We start from the raw sequence: 19782 nt of genomic DNA, 5'->3' as shown, positions 1-19782 counted from the left end.
TTCTTTTACTATTTACTCCATAAACTGAATAAAATAGACTAGAAAAATAGTATACTGAGCCTTGGATAAAATAACTATAATATAAAAACTGCCCTGTATAATATGTTGTCCTGGGTTTATGTTGACAGTTTCCCTTGATTCTTTGCTGTGCAGATCTACTTGAAATTATCTAACTCTTCCCTCTCAAAATGAATTACATTTTCTTCTTATTGTATGTGATCTACAGAAAACAAGAAAGCAAAAAGAATATAAAAAAATCATCAATGATTCCATCTACTCAAGCTACTAATGTTAACACTTTAAGGGTATTGCTTTCCAGACCCACTTGTATGCATGTGTAAAACTCATACACATATAACATTTTGTCCTCTGAAAATACATTTCGTACTCTGGTTTTTTCACTTAACACGTTTCTGTGTCACTGTATATATTTCTGAATGGCTATATTTTGCTGTATGCATTCACTGTGACTTATTTACATAATTCCCCATTGTGATTGTTTAGTTTAAACCCAGTTTTTTCCCTATCAAAGCAGCATGGAAATAAACATCCTTTTAGCTAAATTTTCATGTCTTTATTCAATAAATATTCACTGACTGCCTACTGTGTGTCAGCCATTGTATATAGTATTGAGTTACAACACTGAGCAGGAGGAGAAGAGGGTGACAGATGATGAGATGGTTGGGTGGCATCATCAAGTCAATGGACACGAGTTTGAGCAAACTCTGGGAGATAGTGAAGGACAGGGAAGCCTGGTGTGCTGTGGTCCATGGGGTCACAAAAAGTCAGACACAACTGAGCAACTGAACAACAACAACAGTGAGCACAAAGCACAAAGTTACTACTCATGTGGAATTTACATTCTCGCAGGAGAGCAGTTAATCAGGTAATCACATTGCTATATATGTAGTTTATAACTGAAATGGATTCTCTGAAAGAAAAGGAATACTGTTTTGTGAGAGAATAGAGCCAAGGATCCTGACTGGGATTAAGGAAGAAGACCTCATTGAGGAAGTGCTGCATGAGCTGGCAGTTTTCACTAGTTGGAAGGAGTTGAGGGTGAGTTGGTATTACAGAGAGAGAGAAAGAGATTATTGTAGACAGAGTGAAAGGTATTGTGCAAAGGCCCCATGGCAGGCCAGATTATAGTCTATTTTGGGAGCTGAAAGAAAGGTATAATGTGGCATGAACACTGAAATCAGTTGTATAAGATATGACTAAAGAGGTTGCTAGGGGCCAGGCCAAAGCCATCTTATGGACTTTGATCTTAATCCTAAGAGTGATAGGATACCATTGAAAAGTTTTAAACTGAGAATATTTCTTTGCAGGCTGAACTAATTGGACAAGGAGCAGAGTGGATGGGAGGAGATCAATTAGGAGATTGTTGCAGTGGTTTGTGTGAGAAATGGTGATAGATTACGTTTGTGGTGGAAATAGAACTAGACAAATTCAAGAGATTTTCAGGAAGTAAGATTGATTCATCTTGGAGAATATTCATATATTTTTTTAAAGCATTAAGTTCCCAGAATTCTTGACATAAAGGGCAGAATTATTTTCAAAGCTTAATGGCAGATATCAAATTACTTTGTGGAAAGATTATTACAGTGCACTCTCCCATTAACAGTTATTAGAGTACCTATTTCCATACACTTTCACCAACAATGAGCATTAACTTATTTTTCTTTTTTAATATGTTTTCGAGAAATTGAGTAGATACCTCAAGTTTTAAAATGGGGATTATTTCACCAACTAAAATAGTAGTTTGAGAGAGTGTGTATGTGTGTATACACACACACTGATCTTATTTTGGCTTTGAAAAGTGTGCTTTTGATTCTGAATATTCTGTTTCCAAATGCTGAAACTAAAATAAAAAGATTTATTAATGGGAACATTGCCTTGGGAACTTGGGAAAAAGAAAAATGTACAGTAGGTTTAAGTCAGATTAAGTATGATTGGAAAAATATGGTTTTGTTGAAATTTTTAAATAACCCTAACCCAACTTCTGTTTTATATAGTCAATCCCAAGACTCGTACTTTACTAAACACTGTAACTCTGCTCTATCATGAGTTTGGATTTAGGGTTCCAAAATATTTTATATAAACATATAGTGTGTATGTGTATGTATGTATGTGTGTGTATACCTAAAGTTTTGACCATGAAGATGAAAGTATAGAAATGTTTCTAAAATTTTATATAATATTTTGATAGCTTAGTAGATAAGAAATAAATGTACAGTACACGAATAACTTTCTGGCAATATGAGGATGGCTATAGCTTAAAGTAAGAAACAAAGAGAAATAAGTAGCTTTTTCAAATCTATTGAATTAGTTTCAGTTTAAAGGATATTGACCTTAGATTCAGAATAAAAGTTATATTTGTAATGTTTTTTGTATTTTCTTCAAATATTTATATAATCCTACATTACTAAACTATACTTATATTTGAATGACATGTTATACTCTCTGCTGTGTTCTCTCTTCCAACAGTTAAAAGATGTTGATACTCGGAAAATCATAAAAGCAATGCTCTCTTACGTATGGCCCAAAGACAGACCAGATCTACGAGCTAGAGTTGCCATTTCCTTGGGATTTTTAGGTGGAGCAAAGGTAAGAATAAGAAGAATTTCGTTTATTGCTATAGCTATGAAATATCATGACATTTTCTAATAATGAAACTCAGGCTGATATAAGCCACTTTTGGAGTAGTATTTTCAATGTTTAGGACCCTAATTTATGTAACTCTTCTGTGCAGTCAGCAGAAAATTATATGATAATGTTTGATTTATCTATGGATCAGACTTATAACAGCCTCATCTTAATGGAATTCACTCCTGAAACCAGTGTAAGATGCAGGATCATTGGATGTAACAAAGCAAAATAAACTATAAAAGAAGCTCATCAGAGTCCTTTGGCTCTTATTGATACATATTTCTGGTAAGCTTAGTTCTCAGTTCCTAGTAAATTGAAAAGAGGATGAAGACATTTTAGGTACATTGATAGTCATAAGTGATAAACAGCACTGTGACATGAAGGGGGGGAAGGAAAGAAAAATAGGAAAACTTTGGTACAAGACCTTGATGCAAGGAATGATTGAGGGCAGGAGGAGAAGGGGAAAACAGAGGATGAGATGGTTGCATGGCATCACCCAATCAATGGACATAACTTTGAGCAAGCTCCATGAGATGGTGAAGGACAGGGAACCCTGGCGTGCTACAGTCCATGCGGTCGCAAAGAGTTGGACACGACTTAGCGAATGAACAATAGCAAGCCACCTCAGTTCATCACTGTGCAGTAAAACATTTTAATAAGGCAAAGTTAGAATCAAGTTAGGATAATGACTGGGTTTTTAAGAAGAACTCTTTTCAATTAATTCAGATTTTAAACTCAGTGAAGTCTGTTATCTTTAGGTACAATAATAGTCATTTGTTGTTCAGTCTCTGTTTCGTGTCTGACTCTTTACATCCCCAAGACTGCAGCATGCCAGGCTTCCATGTCCTTCGCTATCTCCCAGAGTTTTGCTCAAACTCATGTCCACTGAGTCGGTGATCCCATCCAACCATCTCATCCTCTGTGGTCCCCTTCTCCTCCTGCCTTCAATCTTTTCCAATTTCAGGGTCTTTTCTAATGAGTCAGCTCTTCACAGTAGGTGGTCAAAGTATTGGAGCTTCAGCATCAGTCCTTTCAATGAGTATTCAAGGTTGGTTTCATTTAGGATAGACTGGTTTGATTACCTTGCAGTCCATGGAATCCAAGTCTTCTCCAGCACAGTAGTTCAAAAGCATCAGTTCTTTGGCCCTCTTTATGGTTCAACTCTCACAACCATACATGACTACTGGAAATACCATAGCTTTGACTAGATGGACCTATGTCAGCAAAGTAATGTCTCTGCTGTTTAATATGCTGTCTAGGTTTCTCATAGCTTTTCCTCCAAGGAGCAAGTGTCTTAATTTCATGGCTGCAGTCACCATCTGCAGTGATTTTGGAGCCCCCCCAAAATAAAGTCTGACACTGTTTCCACTGTTTCCCCATCTGTTTCCTATGAAGTGATGGGACCAGATGCCACAATCTTAGTTTTCTTAATGTTGAGCTTTAAGCCAACTTTTTCACTCTCCTCTTTCACTTTCATCTAGAGGCTTTTTAGTTCGTCTTCACTTTCTGCCATAAGGGTGGTGTCATCTACATATCCGAGGTTATTGATATTTCTCCTGGCAATCTTGATTCCAGCTTGTGCTTCTTCCAGGCCAGCATTCTCATTATGTACTCTGCATAGAAGTTAAACATGCAGGGTGACAATATACAGCCTTGACGTACTCCTTTTCCTATGTGGAACCAGTCTGTTGTTCCATGTCCAGTTCTAACTGTTGCTTCCTGGCCTGCATATAGGTTTCTCAAGAGGCAGGTCAGGTGGTCTGGTATTCCCATCTCTTTCAGAATTTTCCACAGTTTCTTATGATCCACACAGTCAAAGGCTTTGGCATAGTCAATAAAGCAGAAATAGATGTTTTTCTGGAACTCTTGCTTTTTCCATGATCCAGTGGATGTTGGCAATTTGATCTCTGGTTCTTCTGCCTTTTCTAAAACCAGCTTGAACATCTGGAAGTTCATGGTTCATGTATTGCTGAAGCCTGGCTTGGAGAATTTTGAGCATTACTTTACTAGCGTGTGAGATGAGTGCAGTTTGTGCGGTAGTCAGAGCATTCTTTGGCATTGCCTTTCTTTGGGATTGGAATGAAAACTGACCTTTTCCAGTCCTGTGGCCACTGCTGAGTTTTCCAAATTTGCTGGCATATTGAGTGCAGCACTTTCACAGCATGATCTTTCAGGATTTGAAATAGCTCAACTGGAATTCCATCACCTCCACTAGCTTTGTTCATAGTGATGCTTCCTAAGGCCCATTTGACTTCACGTTCCAGGATGTCTGGCTCTAGGTGGGTGATCACACCATCGTGATTATCTGGGTCATGAAGATCTTTTTTGTACAGTCCTTCTGTGTATTCTTGCCACATCTTCTTAATATCTTCTGCTTCCATTAGGTTCATACCATTTCTGTCCTTTATCGAGCTCATCTTTGCATGAAATGTTCCCTTGGTATCTCTAATTTTCTTGAAGAGATCTCTAGTCTTTCCCATTCTGTTGTTTTCCTCTATTTCTTTGCATCGATTGCTGAGGAAGACTTTCTTATCTCTTCTTGTTATTCTTTGGAACTCTGCATTCAGATGGTTGTATCTTTCCTTTCTCCTTTGCTTTTCACTTCTCTTCTTTTCACAGTTATTTGTAAGGCCTTCCCAGACAGCCATCTTGCTTTTTTGCATTTCTTTTTCTTGGGGATGATCCTGATCCCTGTCTCCTGTACAATGTCAGGAACCTCCGTCCATAGTTCATCAGGCACTCTGTCTGTCAGATCTAGTCCCTTAAATCTATTTCGCACTTCCACTGTATACTCATAAGGGATTTGAGTTAGGTCATTCCTGAATGGTCTTGTGGTTTTCCCCACTTTTTTCAGTTTAAGTCTGAATTTGGCAATAACGAGTTCATGATCTGAGCCACAGTCAGCTCCTGGTCTTGTTTTTGCTGACTGTATAGAGCTTCTTCATCTTTGGCTGCAAAGAACATAATCAATCTGATTTCGGTGTTGACCATCTGGTGATGTCCATGTGTAGAGTCTTCTCTTCCGATAACATATCACTTCCTGTTTATTTTATATTTACTTTTAACTCTGGAAATGATGTTAGACAAAAGTCAAATTCAAGTGATTTTCTTATTCAAGTTCAAAATGAGTTGTAAAGCAGCAGAGAGCTCAAAACATCAACACTGGTTTTGGCCCACGAGCACCAAATGAAGGTACAGTGCAGTGGTGGTTCAAAAAGTTTTTGCAAAGGAAACAAGAGCCTTGAAGATGAGGAGCATAGTGGCCGGCCATTGAAAATTAACAATGGCCAGTTGAGAGCAGTCATTAAAGCTGATCTTCTTACAACTACATGAAAAGTTGCTGAAGAACTCAGTGTCGACCATTCTGCAGTCGTTTGGCATTTGAAGCAAATTAGAGAGGTGAGAAAGCTCAATAAGTGGATGCCTCATGAGGTAACCAGAAAATCAAAAAAAAGTTGTCATTTTGCAGTGTCGTCTTCTGTTATTCTGTGTAACAACAATGAACCATATCTTGATCAGACTATGACACGTGATGAAAAGTGGATTTTATATGACAACTGATGATAACCAGCTCAGCGGTTGAACCAAGAAGCAGCTCCAAAGCATTTCCCAATGCCAAACTTGCACCAAAATGAGGTCATGATCACTGTTTGGTGTTCTTCTGCTAGTCTGATCCACTACGGCTTTCTGAATCCTGACAAAACTATTACATCTGAGAAATATGCTCAGCAAAATCAGTGAGATGCACCAAAAACTGCAATGCCTGCAGCCAGCATTGGTCAACAGAAAGAGCCCAAGTCTTCTCCATGACAAAGGAGAAGACTGACTGTACGTTGCACAACCAGTGCCTCAAAGGTTGAATGAATTTGGTTACAAAGTTATGCCTTGTCCATCATATTCACCTGACCTCTCATCAACTGATTACTACTTCTTCAAGTATTTTGACACCATTTTTGCAGGGAAAATGATTCCACAACCAGCAGGCACAGAAAATACTTTCCAAAAAGTTTGTTGAATCCTGAAGCACAGATTTTTATGATATAAGAATGAAGAAACTAATTTCTCATTGGCAAAAATGTATTGATTGTAATGGTTCTTATTTTGATTAATAAAGATGTATTTGAGCCTAGTTATAATGATTTATAAAGTTCATGGTCTAAAACTGTGATTACGTTTGCACAAACCTAGTACTACCCTTGGTATCATCAGGCATAGTGCTTTCTTGTGGCTTTAATATACATTTCTCTAATGGCTAATGATGTTGAATATCTTTGCTTGTGCTTTGTTGCCATCCATGTCCACTTTGATGAAGTGTCTGTACAAATGTTTTGTCCATTTTTTATTTGGACTGTTGTTTCTACTGTTGAGTTTAGTGAGTTATTTATATATTCTGTATGAGACCTTTCTCAGATATATAATTTGCAAATATTTTCTCCCAGTGTATAGCTTGTTTTTCAGTTCCCTTAATAGTATCTTCTATAGAATAAATGTTTTAAATTTTAATAGATTTCAGTTCATCATTTTTTTCTTTATGGATTATGTTTTGGTTGTCATGTCTAGGGAAGAACTATTTGCCTAACTTAAGGTCATTAAGATTTTCCCCTGTGTTTTCATCTAAAAGTTATATTTACATTTAGATCTGTGCTCCATTTTGCATCAATTATTGTTTTGCATTTAAGTGAAGTTTCATGGTTTTGTCTGGTTGTTCCTACATGAAGGCTCTCTTCTCCCCATTGAATTTTCTTTGTTTCCTATTGCTGCTATAACAACTTTTCAAAAATTTAGTACTTAGACAACACGAATTTATTGTCTTATGTTTCTAAAGGTCAGGAGTCCAAAATTAGATTTCACTGGATCAAAATAAAGGCATTTAGCGGGATTGTGCTCCCTCTAGAGTCTCTTGAGAGAGGATCAGTTTCCTTGCCTTTTACAGCTTCTGGGCTTCTCTGATAGCTCAATTGGTAAAGAATCCGCCTGCAATGCAAAAGACCCCCATTCAATTCCTGGGTTGGGAAGATCTGCTGGAGAAGGAATAGGCTACCCACTCGAGTATTCTTGGGGCTTCCCTTAGGGCTCAGCTGGTAAAGAATCCACTGCAGTGTGGGAGACCCAGTTTTGATCCTTGAGTTGGGAAGATCCCCTGGAGAAGGGAAAGGCTACCCGCTCCAGTATTCTGGCCTGGAGAATTCCATGAACTGTATAGTCCATTGGGTCCCAGAGTCGGACACAACTGAACAACGTTCACTTTCACTTCCAGCTTCTAGAAGTCACCTGATCGTTTGGCTTGAGGCCCCTTCCTCCATCTTAAAGCTAACAGCAACTTCAGTCTTCTTGACTCTTAACTGTTGGATTCTATAGTCATATCATTTTTTTCTTCATTTTGGCCCTCCTACTTCCCACTTATAAGGACCTTTTTGATTATATGTGGCCCACCTAGATAATCCAGAATACTCTCCCCAGCTCATATTCTTTAATCACATCTGCAAAGTCCATTTTACCATGTAAGGTATCATCTTCTAGGTTCTGGATATTAGTACATGGAAATATTTAGGGAGCCACTATTCTTTCTCAGATAGATAGTTGGATGTCATCATTTTCTGAATTGTTTCTTTGATCTATGTGTCTCTCCATTCATCAACATCACAATGCCTTCCATATTGTAGTTTTATAGTACGTCTTAAAGAGAGATAGTATGGTTCTTCTGATTTTTTTTCCAAAATTATTTTGGCTTTTCTAGTTTCTTTTCTTCAATCATTGCTACAAACAAGCTGGATGGGACTCTTAAATGGATTTTTAATAAATCTCTAGACCAATTTAGGGAAAATTGATGCCCCTTACTATGTTGATTCTTACAGTTGATGAACACAGTATGTCTCCCCATTTATTTAGATCGTCTGTAATTTATTTCATATGTATTTATAGCTTTCAGCATATAGATACTGTACATATTTGATTAGATCAGTGGTTCCCAATTAGGGGTGATTTTGCCCTTCAGGGGACATTTGGCAGTATCTAGGGCTTCCCTGGTAGCTCAGACAATAAAGAATCTGCCTGCAGTGCAGGAGACCCAGGTTCAATCCCTGGGTCTGGAAGATCCCTGGAGAAGGGAATGGCAACCCACAACAGTGTTTTTGCCTAGAGAATTCCATGAACAGAGGAGCCTGGCAGGCTACAGTCCATGGGTCACAAAGAGTTGGACACAACTAAGCAACTGACACTTTAACACTTTCAGTTCAGTTCAGTTCAGTTCAGTCGCTCAGTCGTGTCTGACTCATTGCGACCCCATGAATCGCAGCACGCCAGGCCTCCCTGTGCATCACCAACTCCCGGAATTCACCCAGACTCACGTCCATCGAGTCAGTGATGCCATCTAGCCATCTCATCCTCTGTCGTCCCCTTCTCCTCCTGCCCCCAATCCCTCCCAGCATCAGAGTCTTTTCCAATGAGTCAACTCTTCGGATGAGGTGGCCAGAGTACTGGAGTTTGAGCTTTAGCATCATCCCTTCCAAAGAAATCCCAGGGCTGATCTCCTTCAGAATGGACAGGTTGGATCTCCTTGCAGTCCAAGGGACTCTCAACAGTCTTCTCCAACACCACAGTTCAAAAGCATCAATTCTTCGGTGCTCAGCCTTCTTCACAGTCCAACTCTCACATCCATACATGACCACAGGAAAAACCATAGCCTTGACTAGATGGACCTTTGTTGGCAAAGTAATGTCTCTGCTTTTCAATATGCTGTCTAGGTTGGTCATAACTTTCCTTCCAAGGAGTAAGTGCCTTTTAATTTCATGGCTGCAGTCACCATCTGCAGTGATTTTGGAGCCCCCCCAAAATAAAGTCTGACACTGTTTCCACTGTTTCCCCATCTATTTCCCATGAAGTGATGGGACTGGATGCCATGATCTTCGTTTTCTGAATGTTGAGCTTTAAGCCAACTTCTTCACTCTCCACTTTCACTGTCATCAAGAGGCTTTTTAGTTCCTCTTCACTTTCTACCATAAGGGTGGTGTCACCTGCATATCTGAGGTTATTGATATTTCTCCCGGCAATCTTGATTCCAGCTTGTGTTTCCTCCAGTCCAGCATTTCTCATGTTGTACTCTGCATAGAAGTTAAATAAGCAGGGTGACAATATACAGTCTTGACGTACTCCTTTTCCTATTTGGAACCAGTCTGTTGTTCCATGTCTAGTTCTAACTGTTGCTTCCTGACCTGCATACAGATTTCTCAAGAAGCAGGTCAGGTGGTCTGGTATTCCCGCCTCTTTTATTGGTCACATTTGCACAGTGCTGGGGAGTGCTACTAGCTTGTGATCAGTAGAGGTTAGACACTAAACATCCTGAAGTACACAGAACAACCCCTCCTATAAGAAAAATTATCTAAATGTTAGTAGTGAAGGATGAGAAACCCTGGGTTTATACTTAAGGATTTGTTTTTGTGGGAAGGGGTGTTGTAAATTTTTAAAAATGTTGGTTTCCAGTTGTTCATTGCTTGTTTATTGATACATTAATAATTGTTTATTTATATTGCTCATTATAATGATAATTGTCTTGGTAATTACTGATGTATTTGGAGTTCAGGCTACCATTTTATTTTTGAGAGCTGACCTGAGTTGAGTTTGTATATCTTAATTTATTTATTTTTAATTGGAGAATAATTGCTTTATAATATTATGTTGGTTACTGCCATATATCAACATGAATGAACCATAGGTGTACATATTTCCCCTTCCTCTTAACCCTCCCTCCCACATCCCACTCCATTCTCCCTCCACCTGCCACCACCCCCCCTGCCCCGCCCCACAAGTAGTCAGAGCACCAGATTTGAACTGCTTCCTTGGGAACAGGGAATTCCCTCCAGCTATCTGTTTTTCATGTGGTAATGCATATGTTTCAATGTTGCTCTCTCTATTTGTCTCACCCTCTCCTTCCCCCAGTGTCCACAAATCTGTTCTCTTATGTCTGCATGTCTGTTACTCCCCTGCAAATAGGTTCATCAGTACCATTTTTCTAGATTCCATATATATGCATTAATACACGATATTTGTTTTTCTCTTACTGAATTACTTCACTCTGTAAAATAGGCTCTAGGTTCATCCACCTCATTAGGACTGACTCAAATGTGTTCCTTTTTATGGCTGAGTAATATTCCATTGCACATATGTTCAATGACTTCTTTATCCATTCATCTGTTGATGAACAACTAGGTTCCTTCCATGTCCTAGCTATTGAAAATAGTGGTCTTCTATTTTATTATTTGTTTCCTGCTAGTTGTCTTTTTATTTTGTTGCTTTGTTTCACCTTTCCTACCATATTTTGCATTATTTGAACAGGTTTTACTATCCCATTTTATCTCTTGTGCCTTTTGCTCTATCTCTTTGTATAAGTTTTTAGTAGTTGCTTTAGGAATTATAATATACTTTTCACGGTCTACTCAGAATCAGTACATTATCACTTCAAGTGAAATGTAAAACCCTTACCACCCTCTAAGACCCCCTTTATGTTTACAAATCATTTTATGTGTTACATCTGCATACATTGAAAACCCCATTAGTCAGTGTTTTAATTTTTGCTCTAAACCATCAAATGTATTTTATAGAACTTAAGAATATGCTACTATATTTGCTTAGATATTTACCATTTCTGTTACTTTTCCTTCAGTCCTAATGTTCTGGGATTCATACTGCTTCAATTAGCATTACCCTGAATATGAAGAATTTCCTTTAGCTTTTCTTTTAGAACAGGTCTGCTGTTAATTAATTCTTATTAGTTTTCTTTACTCTGAGAAGGTGTTGCTGTTCCCTTCATTTCTGAAGGCTAATTTGTGGTGATAGGATTTTGGTTGACAGTTCTTTTACCACTTGAAAAATGCTACTTCCTGCTAGCCTCCCTGGAAATCTTCTGTCTTCAAATTGTTTTTCTCTTGTACTTAATGTATTATTTGTGTCTAGCTCTTTTAGTAGTTTTTTTGTCTTTAACTTTCAGAAGTTTAATTTTGATATGTCTAAGTGTGGATTTCTTTGGATATATCCCTATTTATGGTCGCTCAGCTTCTTGAATTCTTAGGTTTGTCTTTGCCAAATTAGAGGAGTTTTTGTTTATTTGAATACATTTTCTAGTTTCACACTTTTTCTCTTATTCTTCTGGCACTCTGAAAAGGAATGCTAGATCTTTTCTTATGGTCCCTTAGGCTTCTGTGTCTTGTTTACTGTTTTTGTTTTTTTTTTTAAGTCTATTTTCTCTCTGTTGTTCATATTCAGTAATTTCTATTGTTCTATCTTTAAGTTTACATTTTCTTTCCTTTGTCCTCTTCATTCTGCCATGGATCCCATCCATTCAGGCTTTTTTACTTGTTATATTTTTCAGTTTCAGATTTTTTCATTTGCTTCTTTTATCTCTATTTGCTGAGGCATTCTATTTTTGTTGATTTAAGCATGTTTATAAATGTTCTTTGAAGTACTTTTATGATAGCTACTCTGAAATTCTAGTCAGGTAGTTCTAATATTTCTGTCCATTGTATTTTCTTATTCAAGTTGCTATCTTAGGCATTCTTGGGATGATGAGTGATTTTTTAATGGAAACCTGGGCATTTGGGGTACTATTAGACTGAATCTCATTTAAATCTTTCTATTTAGCAGGCCTCTCGTGGCACTGCTCTGCAAATGGGTTTGAAAGTCCAAGGAAAGTCTTACCTTGGCCTCCAGTGTTTCCTAGGGAAAGGGACTCATGACTCTAGGTGGATAGGAATTCAGGTGCCTCAGTAAGATGAAAGACAAGCTATGTACTGGAAGGAAATATTTACAAATCACATAACCAACAGAGGGCTATATCTAGAATATAAAGAATTCCTAAAATTTCAGTAGCAAAAAACAATCCGAATATAGAATGCACAAAAGACACCAACATATTTTATCAGAGAGGATATATGAATCACAGAGTACATGCAAAGATGTTCAACATCTTTGCTGTTATGGAAATGCAAATTTAAACCACAATGAAATATCACTATACACCTATTAAAATAGTTTCAAAATTTTTAAAAACTGTGATGATACCAAATGTTGGTGAGGATGCACAGGAATTGGATCATTCATACTTTACTTATAGTAATATAAAGTGGTACCAGCCACTATGAAAGAGTATTGTTAACTGTATGACTTACCAATTACCCAGGTGGGCATTTATCATAGAGAAATGAAAACATATGACCACCTGTATGAAAATGTTCATTACATCATTATTAATAATAGCCCCAAACTAGAAACAACCATAATATCCTTCAGATATGAGTGAGTGGTTGAATAAATTCTGCTCCATCCATGGACTAGTACTCAGCAGTAAAAAGAGATGAGCTGTTGATAGATGTATCATCTTTGATGAAAGAATATAAATAAGTAGCATAAGGAAGTTCTTTTGTGGTGATGGTACAGTTCTGTGTCTTGATTGTTGTGATGATTACATGGATCTGAACATGGGATAAAATTGCATAGAACCATATAGATAACACATACAAACCACACACACACTAATACACATTTAAAAATGATGAAAACTGAATGAGTTCTATAGCCTGGTTAACAGCAATGTGCCAATGTACATTTTTGATTTTGATATTGAACTACAGCTATATAATAGATGCCATCATTAGGAGATGCTGGGTGAAGGGTTATGAGTCTCTGTACTACTTCAGCAACTTTCTGTCAGCCTATAATTATTTCAAAATGAACAGTTAGAAAATCACAGTTGTCTGAGATGATTTAAGCCTAGTTCTGCTGAAGGCAGAATATTAGGGGGAAATCAGTATTTGCCACCACCACCACCCCCAGTCCCAGAATCCACCCACCAAAGAAGGAGATCTGAGATGTGGGTTTGATCCCTGGGTCAGGAAAACCCCCAGAGTAGGGAATGGCAATCCACTCCAGTATTCCTGCCTGGAAAATTCCATGGACTGAGGAGCCTGGCACAGTCCATGGGGCCACAGAGTCAGACATGACTGAGCAACTAAACACATCCTCAAAATATCACAAGATCAGTGGAAACCACATGTAATGGTATACTAATGGTCTACATGTAGATAACATCTACATGTAATCTTTTCCATTTCTTTGGTGGTTTTCCTTTTCTTTTAAAAATTACTTTTATAGGGAAACTGACAGTAATCAACAATTATCATTACAGGTAGTGTATGTTCTTAGCACCATGCTAACTACAGACAGATGACATTCAAATTCTTTATATGCTTATAAGGATGCTCTCAATTTGACCAAATGTAAATACATTTTCAAAAAAAATAAAATTGCACAATTTTCTTGGTGATACATTAGTTTCAATGACAATTTACTCTAAGTATGGCAAAGATATAATGGGCTATGCATTGTGAGAATTGCAGGCTAGCTGTAACTATTACTTTTTCTTGCACTCAAAAGTGTGGTGGTGTTTTAGTTGCTATGTCGTGACTGATTCTTACAACCCCATGAACTGTAGCCTGCCAGGCTCCTCTGTCCATTTGATTTCTCAGGCAAGAATGCTGGAGTAGGTTGCCATTTTCTTCTCCAGGGGAAGTTCCTGACCCAGGGATTGAAGCTGTGTCTCTTGCATTGCAAGCAGATTCTTTATCATTGAGCCACCAAAGAGTCCCTGGTATACTGGAATGCAAGTGAGGGGATTTAGCCTTATTATACAGAAAACCTGGAATCTGTTCAAATTTATTTAAATTACTTGTGCAAATTTATTTAAATACTTTTCAGCTGTTACCTGCTGTAACTGGTTTAAGTATTACACTTAAGAGTATCCATTTAGGGTGGTGGTGGTGGTTTTGTCACTAAGTCATGTCCAACTCTTGTGACCCCATGGACTGTAGCCTGCCAGGCTCCTCTGTCCATGGGATTCTTCAGGCAAGAATACTGGAGTAGGTTGCCATTTCCTTCTCCAGCCATTTTAAGGTACAAAAATAATTAAATACTATTGGCCCTGCCTTATAAGCTGCTGATATGGTTATGGTATACTGGAAAAAATTCTGAATTTCAAAGTAGACCTGGATTTTAATTCCAGCCTCGCTGCTTACTAAACAAGTCATTAAAAATCATAGAACCTGAGTTTTCTCAGTTTTGGAGGTAATACCCATTTCATTCAGCTCTCACCTTTGTGATAGGTACCTAGGCACCATTGCTACTCCTAGAGCTATTTTTACAAAATGTTTGTTGCAGAAGGTTTCCACTGACTTATCCATACACATGCACCTGGAGATAAAGTGAGTGATAAATATATGATAAAAATTATAAATGCTGTGCTTTAAACTATAAAAAAAAGAAAGGTTAGAAAATAGAAAGTGCCAAAAGGGCTGCAGATTTTAGAGAAGGCGTCACGATAGGAATGAGATTAAAAGTGGGTTTTGAAGAACAAAGTGGAGAGGTAAATTGAGCAAGGAGACCATTTCAAGTAGAAGCAAAATGCCTAAGAATATATGATTATATGGGAATCAGAATTTAGAAATTTTTATGTTACTTGAAACCAACTATTTATTAAATTATATTTGGGAAGTTGTAAATCTTAAAGTTTTAAGCAATTTTTTCCATAGCATTGAGTTTTACAAATATTCCAACATCTGCTGTCTATTTTAATGATATTAAATGTTACAGTACCTACTTGGTTGCTAAGACATTTTTATACATTTGAAATCTTGATTGGTAAGGTTTACATAGTTCCTGTCAGTTGTAGCTAATCTTAGATTTATTGACCATATTCTTTCTGTTTATCAAAGATGAATGATATAATAATGGAACTAACGAGAACTGGGATTTCATTGTTTTTGTTAAGTCTTATAAAATTGTTTTCACATTATTAATGTATATGAATTTAATTTCTGCAAAGAAAACGGCCAGCTTTACCAACTTCCTTTTTCTAAATGATGGTTAGTGTTTTTAACAGTATAACTTTATAGAAAATGTGAAATGTGAGTAAGTGATTGACTAACTTATCTTGAATATATGAAAGCATTGTACCCCTATTTTTTTTTTCTGGTGTATTCTCATGGAGAAATAGGTTGGTGTTTGAAAGCTTAACTTGGTATTCATTGGGTTTTGTTTTATATGGTATTGGAGCAAAGGGATTTTTTCTGGGGCAAATATATCTATCAGTGTTGTTTCTTTTTCCCCTGCCAGTGGTGAATGAATCAACCACAGATACTTATAATTTATCTGCTTTTGAGATCCTTTTTGCTGTGTAATTTTGGTTTTACCATTATTTTGGTGAATAAATAATTTTACACATATTTATTGAACACCTTCTACCTACAAAGCATTGTACTCTTATGGGACAGAAAGAGGAATATGATACAGAATGTCAAGAATCTGGTAGAAAAGAAAAATATATACACAAGTAACTATAACATAAGGCAATTTGCTGTCATGAGCTCTGTAGGATTTTAGATAACAAAGAAAGAATTTTTGAGTGGATGATGGGGTGATTTCATGGAGGCAGGAGCATTTGACTAATGCACATAGCTTGTAAATGAATATTAACATGGCAGTCAGTGTGAGGTAGGAATCCTGAAATGACAGCTCTCCTACTGCCAAAGATTTTGTCTTTATAAACTAGGAAAAATGATTCCATGGTAAATGGTTACTATCTAAACATTCCCATAAATGCTAGTTTAAGGTAAATATTTATACTTTTGTAAAAAAATAATTTGTATATGATGGATAATTGCTACTTTTATGTTTTTAGGCCATGAATATTGTGGTTCCCTTCATGTTTAAATATGCTGTAGACAGCCTCAACCAGATGTCGGGAAACATGCTGAACCTGAGTGATGCACCAAATACAGTTGCAACCATGGCAACAGCAGTTCTGATTGGCTGTATGTGTGGTTCTTTAATCTGTCTACAGGTGTTGACTTTCTTCAAGAGGGTTTTATCATACTTGAGCATATGACCTTTAACCACAAACATAATTTAGCATTTTGGATATTTGTGTTATGTGCAATTTTTTTTGATATGTGATTTTTAAATGTTCTTTGTACTATATACTTTCCAAAAATTATATAATAAAAGTTTCTAAGTTCTAGAAAGCAATAACCTGAAATAAGATATTAAATTCATAACAGCCACTTCTAATAGACTCCTTATAAGATATCTTTTTAGTAAGACTATAGTTATATTCTTGCTGTTGTTGTTAGCTGTTAAACAGGAAATGGCTAAATAATGATATATGTATTCGGAGAAGGCAATGGCACCCCACTCCAGTACTCTTGCCTGGAAAATCCCATGGACGGAGGAGCCTGGTGGGCTGCAGTCTATGGGGTTGCTAGGAGTCGGACACGACTGAGCGACTTCGCTTTCACTTTCCACTTTCATGCATTGGAGAAGGAAATGGCAACCCACTCCAGTGTTCTTGCCTGGAGAATCCCAGGGACGGAGGAGCCTGGTGGGCTGCCGTCTATGGGGTCGCACAGAGTCGGACACGACTTACATGACTTAGCAGTAGCAGTATATTAATATGTTTTTAAATTATATTCAGTAGCCATGACACAGATCTGCAATTTATAAAGAATATAATGCTTTGTGTCCCCATGCCATAGAAAGGATACTCTGTGAGATTCAGACCTGAGTTGCGGCATGCTTAGTCAAAGCACTTGGATTTTTCAGGATATCAATTTTATCATTTGTTTCTTGGAAGAATTGAATTAGATCATAAAACCTGAACAGATACTGTGCATTTATCTATAATAAGACCTTATGGGCTCAGTTCAGTTCAGTCGCTCAGTCATGTCCGACTCTTTGCAACCCCATGGACTGCAGCACACTAGGCCTCCCTGTCCATCACCAACTCCCAGAGCCTACTCAAACTCATGTCCATTGAGTTGGTGATGCCATCCAGCCATCTCATCCTCTGTCGTCCCCTTCTCCTCCTTCCTTCAATCTTTCCCAGCATCAGGGTCTTTTGGGTTGCTATTTAGTAAAAGTATTTACTTGGAAAAAAAGTCTTTCAACATCTGGGACCTTATGGGGGTAAATAACAATGAAGGATTTTCATAGTGGTGGGAAAATTAATACTCACTAGGCTAGATGTTTTCTAGGTTTCTTTTAGTGTAAGTATTCTGTGATATGCTCATTCATTGTACGAACATTTTCTGAGCCCTTGCTCAAGTTTTTTGCACTGCAACAATTCTAATGTTTTTGCACCCCATTTTTTCTTGAATGTATTGTTAGATGGTGTATCAAGAGCGGGAGCTGCCTTTTTTAATGAAGTTCGAAATGCAGTATTTGGCAAGGTAGCCCAAAATTCAATCCGAAGAATCGCCAAAAATGTCTTTCTCCATCTTCACAACCTGGATCTGGCTTTCCACCTGAGCAGACAGACAGGAGCTTTATCAAAGGCTATTGACAGAGGGACAAGGGGTATCAGTTTTGTCCTAAGTGCTTTAGTATTTAATCTTCTTCCCATCATGTTTGAGGTGACTCTTGTCAGTGGTGTTTTGGTAAGTAAAACATTTTTCATGACAACTTTTATCATACATTCTTGTTAGTAGATGCTTAGTACTTGAAGCTTTTGTACTGTTGCATGCTGATGATTTTAAAGCAAAATTCCATGATGCCAGAAGGATTATGCAGTTTAATTATTTTGCCACAAGCTTCAAAGGACTGTAGCTAAAGTCTTTTATCATGTTGTTGTTGTAAAGAGTTGTTCAGTTCTACACGTAGATCAGTCATTTAGCTAATGCTTGCAGTTTTTTTGTTGTTAGCAGACATTATGGTGTATGACTTTGGACTGGTATGCTCAGATTATCTACGTTTCTTGCTATTCACCATTCATAACATTTTAGGCATAATTATTCACCGTTTCATATTTTATAATTAAAAGTATGTGTATAACTTAAAGTTGGTTTTCTAAGGTATTTGTTTTCTTACTTAGTTTTTCATATATACAACTTTATACCAACATTTTTTTTTTTAGTTTTTATTATTTTTTTTAAATTTTATTTATTTTTAAACTTTACATAATTGTATTAGTTTTGCCAAATATCAAAATGAATCCGCCACAGGTATACATGTGTTCCCCATCCTGAACCCTCCTCCCTCCTCCCTCCCCATACCATCCCTCTGGGTCGTCCCAGTGCACTAGCCCCAAGCATCCAGTATCGTACATCGAACCTGGACTGGCAACTCGTTTCTTACATGATATTTTACATATTTCAGTGTCATTCTCCCAAATCTTCCTACCCTCTCCCTCTCCCACAGAGTCCATAAGACTGTTCTATACATCAGTGTCTCTTTTGCTGTCTCATACACCGGGTTATTGTTACCATCTTTTTAAATTCCATATATATGCATTAGTATACTGTATTGATGTTTTTCCTTCTGGCTTAGTTCGCTCTGTATAATAGGCTCCAGTTTCATCCAACATATTTTTAATTAGAATCTTTGAGGTTTGCTATTATATATTATAAACTATTTGATAGAAATAATGACTAAGCTCATTTCTTTTTTTGTCTTTTCCAGTATTATAGATGTGGTGCCCAGTTTGCATTGGTGACCCTTGGGACGCTTGGTGCATACACAGCATTCACAGTTGCCATCACACAGTGGAGGTAAGGTGTTCTCCAGAGGTCAGTCAAGGTGAAGAAATTAGTTATGCTTCTATAACAGACATTCCATACCTATGCACATCTTTGTCTTACAGAACTAAATTTAGAATAGAAATGAACAAAGCAGATAATGATGCAGGCAATGCTGCCATAGACTCGCTGCTGAATTATGAAACTGTGAAGGTAATACATTTAATTTGACTTTTTCTTCCTTTCACACTGTACTAAGATTTGTTCTGGCATTTAATACAGGTGCTGTACGTTAGAGCTGCAGATTAGGATAGGATCTCTTAATATGATGAAATAATAGTACTTTATTGTTTTTTCTTTTATTTAGGAGTTTCCCTTTCTTTCCGCCTCATTTTTTGTGTGGCACCATCAGAACTTTATCTTCTAAATTAATTTATAAGTGGTGGTGACAGTTTAGTTAGCATTTGATTCAGAATGCACACTGAGTTTTGACTCTGTATCTTTCATAGTGCCTAGCATAGTGCTTTTCACTAATTCTTTCATTTATTTATTTTTCCACTTAATAAATATTACTGAATGC

General features: G+C 37.2%; 1 protein-coding gene across 2 annotated transcripts in view; it reads left to right on the top strand.

Moving 5' to 3' along the window:
- ABCB7 (ATP binding cassette subfamily B member 7) overlaps positions 1 to 19782 on the top strand; it is a 161533-nt gene that overhangs the window by 110642 nt on the left and 31109 nt on the right. For both annotated transcript variants that reach the window (XR_003509561.1, XM_027533272.1), the window contains exons 4-8: positions 2488 to 2607; positions 16373 to 16505; positions 17857 to 18125; positions 19147 to 19235; positions 19328 to 19415. Coding sequence is in view for 1 of the 2 variants with exons in the window: in XM_027533272.1 (XP_027389073.1) it covers positions 2488 to 2607; positions 16373 to 16505; positions 17857 to 18125; positions 19147 to 19235; positions 19328 to 19415 (699 nt within the window). In the remaining variant the exon portion in view is untranslated. The remainder of the gene's footprint in view (positions 1 to 2487; positions 2608 to 16372; positions 16506 to 17856; positions 18126 to 19146; positions 19236 to 19327; positions 19416 to 19782) is intronic.

This window comes from Bos indicus x Bos taurus, chromosome X (genome assembly GCF_003369695.1).
Source record: "Bos indicus x Bos taurus breed Angus x Brahman F1 hybrid chromosome X, Bos_hybrid_MaternalHap_v2.0, whole genome shotgun sequence".
Lineage (NCBI taxonomy): Eukaryota > Metazoa > Chordata > Mammalia > Artiodactyla > Bovidae > Bos > Bos indicus x Bos taurus.
This window is presented reverse-complemented; position numbering and strand designations above follow the sequence as displayed.